The 7,500-nt window shown below is 41.7% G+C and overlaps 1 protein-coding gene across 1 annotated transcript in view; it reads right to left on the reverse strand.

Moving 5' to 3' along the window:
* Positions 1-4,948: 4,948 nt before the first annotated feature.
* Positions 4,949-7,500, reverse strand: part of p3h1 (prolyl 3-hydroxylase 1) — a 25,241-nt gene continuing 22,689 nt past the window's right edge. The window contains exon 15 of the mRNA XM_039799180.1: positions 4,949-6,060. Coding sequence (XP_039655114.1) covers positions 5,554-6,060 — 507 coding nt within the window. The 3' untranslated portion in view covers positions 4,949-5,553. The remainder of the gene's footprint in view (positions 6,061-7,500) is intronic.

Consider the following 7,500-nt stretch of genomic DNA (forward strand, 5'->3'; position numbering starts at 1 on the left):
CAGCTATAATCGATATTTTTTATTAATTGCTCTTGTAGTGATGATCCTATAGATCAGGGGTGTCAAACATACGGCATGTGGGCCAGAAGTGGTCTGCCAAAGGGTCCAATCAGGCCCACTGGATGACGTTGCAAAGTGTGAAAATTGCAGAGAAGTAATGAATTCCAATTCCAAATTTACCACTTTAATCTCAGAGAATATCTGAGTTATTTTTCTGTAAATTTACGACTTTAAACTCAGAAATTCAGAGTTTTTTCTCTGAATATTACCCTTCTCTCGCGGGTCTGTAACATTATTTTTATTCCTACAACGGCCTTAGAACGCTGTCGCAGCAGAAGCAGCTTGCGTTTGCCAACATCAAGCTGACAAGAAACTCTGTGGCCGATAAAGTTTCTGATCTTTCTGGAGAGGTTTACTGGTCTGACCCACTTGAGATTAAATTAGGGGGATGTGGCCCGTGAACTGAAATGAGTTTGACACCCCTGCCATAGATAATTACTTTCCTGTTTTCGTTTTGGTTCGCTCTCAACGCTCTCATAGCACCATTTTTAGCCGCAGCAGTTTCCACCAAAAAAAGCTGTACATTATGGACTGTCCACTACTCAGCAGCAGGCAGCAGACAGACAAGCTGGTGAACAGAGTGAAGCATTTAGCAGCTAAAGACACATAGAGAGATATATTCATCTCAGGAGTTGGTCGAGATAAAAGAGAGTGAATATTTGACATTAATCAGGTGGACACAAACACGATTTCAAATTGCTCGCAATATCACCTTACTATGATATTTATATGTTGTTTACGCTGCCGCATTGATTACATGCTTAAAGGTGCAGTAAGTGATGCTGCGCAAAGATTGTTGATATTTAAACTCAACTGCCAAACAAATACAACCCCCCCCCCCCCTTCAGCAGCTTGTCAATGATGGGACCCCACAAAGATAGTGAAACGCACTATGTGTGTGTGTGTGTGTGTGTGTGTGTGTGTCTTGTTTAACTACATTCGTGGGGTCCAAAAACCGTGAATACAGTATACTTGTGGGGTCCGGACAGCTTTGTGGGGCCAAAATGCTGGACCCCACAACATTAAAGGGCTGTTTGAGGGTTAAAACTTGGTTTTAGGATTATGGATAGAATTAGGTTATGGTTAGGGTGAGGGTAAGGGTTAAGGTTAGGCATTTAGTGGTGATGGTTAAGGTGAGGGTAAGGGTTAAGGTTAGGCATTTAGTTGTGATGGTTAAGGTTAGGGTAAGGGTTAAGGTTAGACATTTAGTGGTGATGGTTAAGGTTAGGGTAAGGGTTAAGGTTAGGCATTTAGTTGTGATGGTTAAGGTGAGGGTAAGGGTTAAGGTTAGGCATTTAGTTGTGATGGTTAAGGTGAGGGTAAGGGTTAAGGTTAGGCATTTAGTTGTGATGGTTAAGGTGAGGGTAAGGGTTAAGGTTAGGCATTTAGTTGTGATGGTTAAGGTTAGGGTAAGGGGCTAGGGAATGCGTTATGTCAATGACGGGTCCTCACAAAGATAGTGCCACGGACTATGTGTGTGTGTCAAAAGTAAAAATATGCATTATGCAAATACTGTTCTTTCTTTCCTATTATTATGATTATTGGGACAACCTCTAGCTCACCTCTAGCGTGCGCCCCATGTAGGCTGAGTCCTTTGCAGCGGCCCAGGTTCGAGTCCGACCTGCAGCCCTTTGCTGCGTGTCATCTCCCTCCCACCTTTCCTGTCTTTCCACTGTCACTATCAAACAGAGATGGCAAAAGTACTCATTTCCCATACTCAAGTAGAAGTGCAGATACTTGTGTTAAAAAATACTCTGGAAAAAGTAGAAGTACTGATTTAACTTTTTTACTCAAGTAAAAGTAACAAAGTACAGACTTTTATAAAAGTAAAAATAGCCTTGCGAATGACAAGCTACCTGGACCACCCAAATGTTACTAGAAAGCAACCTGAGAAACTTCAGTGGACATGGAGAAAAGGCTCTTTATATGCCATTGCCTACATTTTAAATGGATGTCTGCCAATAGACCTAAAACATCACATATATGATTACTGTGACAGAGACTGGGACTCCAGGTTAATAAGATTCTGACTGAGTGATATCGGGTGATGACTCAGAAATGATGTAGGGAGACTTCAAAGATGACGACCAGTCCGATGATTACAAATCAAGTGCAGCTTTATTTAAACAGTAAACAAACTTTCATGACACTGGAACAACCATGAGCATACAGACACGTCTGCCCAAGGATGAACCACATGTACATCATAGTGAATACCTTTTAAACTCTTTTTGTGCTTACACAGCATGAGACATCTATTTCAGCACACAAGTTTTACTCTTAAACTACACCTTTTATGGCCCGTGCTCCTAATAGATTCCCACATTCCTGGCTCCGATTCCTCTGTGTGAAAGTTGTACCCAAACTCATAATAGATTCACACATTCTTGTGGGTGAAGGTTGTCCCCAGACTAACCTTCTTGTATAGTACACTACATACAAGATATAAAATACACTTGAAACATGTAGGCTGAAATATCCAACCTATCACTGAGTAGCGAGATATGAATTCAATTGTGATTCTGTGAGAATTCACAGATCCAGTTTCTCTTTTTTATTCTTCCCCTTAACATTTAAAGGAATCTACATCAAGCCGCAATGATTTGCCACGAATGAATTCCGGCAAATCTGTCGAGTCGTCTTGTATTGGTGCGTCAAGTGCAACGTATTATTCCCATCCAATTAGATTAAATTTGGTATTAATGACGCAAAAAATAATAACGGTAACTCCACTGAAATTTATTTGAAACTAAAGTAACGAGCCAATTTTGTAAAATGTAATGAGTAGAAAGTACCGATATTCATGTTAAAAATATAAGGAGTAGAAGTAAAAAGTTGGCACAAAAATAAATAGTAAAGTAAAAATATCTGAAAAATCTACTTGAGTACAGTGTTACTAGAGTGCAACCTGAGACATCTCTGCTATCAAATAAAGGCAAAAGCCCCAACAATATTATTTGATTATTGATGCATTAAAATGTAAGCAGCATGTAACTACTGTGTATGTATGTGTACAGTACATATATTGGGCGCATTCATTGAGAACAAAGCATCATCTTGTTTAAACGGATTAGGTTTGTGTGTAATCTTATTCCGCAAAGTAACTATTATAGCTGTTAGTTATGTAAATGTAATGTAGCAAATGCAAATGTAGTGAAGTATAAAGTGGCATGATATGAAAATAATGTACTTTGTTCCTTTTCATGCATCATTAATGATGTGCTCTCTAGCAAGCTCTCTGGGGAAAACTTAATGGTTGAGATCGAGAGAATAATGGTAATATATCTTTTGCGAGGAGCAAACAGACAAATTTAATTAAATCCCAACAGCAGCGTCCACAGAGGAAACAGATACGTCAGCGTCGGCCTACACTTCAAACTTAAACATGTTGGTTTTCCCGTGCGGGCTCTGAGATTTATAATGTGACAGTTTGGAAATGTGCTGAGCTTCAAATAAGTCAGTAGAACAATGAGCACACGGGCTTTAAATTATTCAGGGTGAAACCAAATCACAGCAGGACTTCCAAAAGCCGTGAAGCTCACTAAAGTGAATTTGTTCTGGTGCTTTTGAATGTGCAGTGAGAGCGGGAGACAGATTACTGAACAACGGGTCCATCCTGACACCCAGTGGTGGCTCCCAGTACTGCATTATGTTTTCAATGAAAACTCACAGATTAGAAAACATCACTTTTATTTCAACCATTCACACGGCTGATTTGAAGTCCCCCACATCCCTCTGTACCTGTGCTTGGATCCACGTGGGGTCAGTAGCTCAGTCAGTAGGGAGTTGGGTTGTTAACTGGAGAGTTGGTTCAAGTGCCATTATGGTGGTGGACTAGTAGCTGGAGAGGTGCCTGGGCACTGCTAAGGTGCTCTTGAGCAAGGCACTGAACCCCCAACTGTCCATGGGCACCCCCCTCACTCTGACATCTCTCCATTAGTGCATGTACAGGTACTGAGCATGTGTGTGTAATTCAGGCCTGTGTGTAATAACAACAAAGTGAAAACATTGTAATTTCCCTTTGTGGGATTAATAAAGTATAAATTATTATTATTATAACATCACTAATATGAGAAACATAATCAGGGTTTTCCCTTCCATTATAAAGCTTAGGCGCAGCAAAACGACTTTTCTCAGAACACGTTAACGCAAACCCATTTTAACAGCGTCAATGTTTTTATCGTAAGATTAACGTTCTTTTTGGCCTAGCAAACTTTGTAGTTTGCCGAGCACACAGCTGATGGCCGAGCACACAGCTGATGGCCGAGCCCACAGCTGATGGCCGAGCCCACAGCTGATGGCCGAGCGCACAGCTGATGGCCGAGCCCACAGCTGATGGCCGAGCTCACAGCTGATGGCCGAGCCCACAGCTGATGGCCGGAGCACAGCTGATGGCCGAGCTCACAGCTGATGGCCGAGCACACAGCTGATGGCCGAGCCCACAGCTGATGGCCGAGCGCACAGCTGATGGCCGAGCACACAGCTGATGGCCGAGCCCACAGCTGATGGCCGAGCGCACAGCTGATGCCAATTCTCCCCCCCCCCATCAAAGCCAGGCGACAAAAGCACAAAGCAAGCCGATCCACTTTTCCATGTTGATAAGAACATTAAAATGAGTACAAATAATGGGACAAAAAGAAATCAAGGGACATTTAGAATAGATAAAAATGTGCAATTAATTGCGATTAATTGGGAGTTAACTATGACATTAATGCGATTAATCTCGATTAAATATTTTAATCGTTTGAGAGCACTACTCAGATCTAATGATTATAGTTGGTAACAAGTTTTGTCTTTAAGCTTTTTAAGTGTTATTTATTGATTAGCTGCTCTAGCTTTTCCAATGTTTTAGACACAGATATGGTAATAATTATGGTCCAAAGTGATGTGAAATTGCATTTAGTTTTTTATTGAAAAAAAAGTCACATTTTCTTGAGAAAGGATCCCTAAACCCACAGCCAAATATGTGCGCCTAAGTCTTCCACAAACCTAGTACGCTGATAATACACAGAAATGCATGTATTCAAAACTGAGATGAACCATCTATACATACCCATAAACTGTGGATGCCAAACAAAGATGGTTGCAGTGATTTGGGCATTCCAGCAGATTGTCAGTCTGATTGTCAACAATTTCAGCGAAATCTGCACTAGGGCTGTGCAAAATTCGAATCGCGATTCAAGCTCTACCGATTCAAAATCGATTCATTTCAATATTTTTATTTTTTGTATTGTATGTCTACTGCAATCACATGGGAAAAGTATTTACATTTACATACTGTCAAACAGTTTTTTTAATCAAGAATCGTTTTTGAATTGAATCGTGACATTTTTTGAATTGTGCATTCCTAATCTGCAGTTAAACGTTTTTTACTAACTCCACCTTTTCCCTCCGTTTTCATTCAACCCCCCCCAGAGAAGACCATGTCAGAAATAGTAGAAACAAATAGAAAAAATAAACAGCACATAGACACAGTCACAGGTGCTGTTTAGATCACAGCTCCTCCTTGCCCTTCTGAGAGTCCGAGGCCGACGCGGTGTCAGCTTTAGCTGTCTTGGCGGCAACTTTTACCGTCTTTTTCGCCGCTGGTTTGGCGTCCTTTTTGACTACCTGCTTGGCTTGTATTTTAACCGTCTGCTTTGCGTCTTTTTTAGCCGCAGGTTTGACTTTGTCCGCTGTCTTGGTCTTTGCTTGGGCTCCGGCTTTGGCCTTGGCTTTCGGAGCGGCTTTGGCTTTTGTTTCGCTGACCGGTTTAGCCTCTAGTTTGTCCGTTGGCGAGTCAGACGGCTTGTCGGCCTGCGCGTCTGCCGTTGCGTCCGGCTTCTGCTCCGCTGGCGGATCTTCTTGCTTCTTATCGTCTGCTTTCTCCTGGTCGGCCTGCGCGGGAGGTTCGGCTTTTGTCAGCTGGGGCTCGTCGCTGTCGCTGGCCTCCTTTTGGATGAACTCCTCGTTCACAGGGGTCGAAAACGTCTTCAGCATATCCTGAGCTTGGATTCTCTCCTACAGGACAGAAAAAGATAAACATTTGAGGCGGAAACAGAATGTAAAATTGGCAAGAATCAAAATGTCAAGACCAGAGGCTGACAAAGAAAACTCGTATTCATACTGGATTAGAGTCATGATGCGGATGTTTGTAGAAAATGACCCACTGGCTAGTAGGGGGGTGGCAACGTGATATCATGACTTTGCGTAAACATACACGCCCACTAAGCCAAGTGGCGTGTTATCTGTATGCGTTTTGAGCTATCCGCATGTATGTCTACGCTGTATACAGGGGACGTAAACATACACGCCACTTGGTGTTCGCCAGAATGGATATTTTGTATACATTTTTAGACCGATGATTGACCTAAATATATTCTGTTTATACGGTACCTCTACTTCATATCCTTTTCCAGCAGAACAGAATAGAGCGAAAGCAGAAAATGCAGAAAATCCACGATACGTTCTTCTTTACACATGAAATGAACGTCAGACTGACTCTTTTTTAGAAAAACAATTAGTTTTTTAGAAATGTCTCATGATTTATTGTACCTAGAAGTGTATTATTCAACCTTTGTTTTTGTTAACAAAAAGAAAAGAAAATCGCAATACTCAATATTATCGAATCGCAATACTTCTAGAATCGCGATAAATGAAAATCGCAATACAAACTGCACCGGCACCCATGTATCGTAAAGGAATCGGGATATAAGCATATCGTCCCAGCCCTGCTGGCAAGTGTGAAAATGTTTTTTTTTTTTCCATAACGTTTAAATCATATTATATTATTTATGGTTTGCCTCGTTTCGTCTAGCCTGACAAGCCAGCCCCACATCCAGGTGTTGGGTCTGGGAACTCACCATTGGTCAGGGCTCAATCCGAGGGGCGGGATAAACGGTTGTCTTTCTGTACGTAATAGGATAGCTCTACAACCAATCAGAGCAACGAAGAAGGTAGAGAAGCTAGTTGATAGATTAAACTTTAAACTCTGAACACATCTTCCTTTTTAAGAATGACTTCAGTGCCGTTCTTTGTTCTTTTCTCAAAGAAAAGCTGAACTCCAAGTCTTCCAGAAGACCTCTGTTCACCAGCAGCAGCGGCCATCTTCTTTGTTTTCAAGTAGCGGGGAATTCACGTGGAACCGTCGCAACTCTGCTGTCATTATGTTAAGCCCCGCCCACCGACTCTATACACGATGTGATTGGCCTGACCAATATGTGTCACATATATCTTAGAGTTTGGTTTTTCCAGCTCACAAGCCAACGGAGAGTTGCTAGACGACCCTTGCTGCTGATTACATTTGCTGCCGCTAGGGTGCGTCTAGATTTTTTAGGCTACGTTTTTTCAAGTATAGCACATAAAAAAAATGTTTTTGTTATTATTAAAGATTATTTTTTTGACTTTTACGCCTTTAATTGACAGGACAGCTAGGTGAGAGAGGGGGGGGGGAAGACATGC

The sequence above is a fragment of the Perca fluviatilis genome, chromosome 4 (assembly GCF_010015445.1).
Source record: "Perca fluviatilis chromosome 4, GENO_Pfluv_1.0, whole genome shotgun sequence".
Lineage (NCBI taxonomy): Eukaryota > Metazoa > Chordata > Actinopteri > Perciformes > Percidae > Perca > Perca fluviatilis.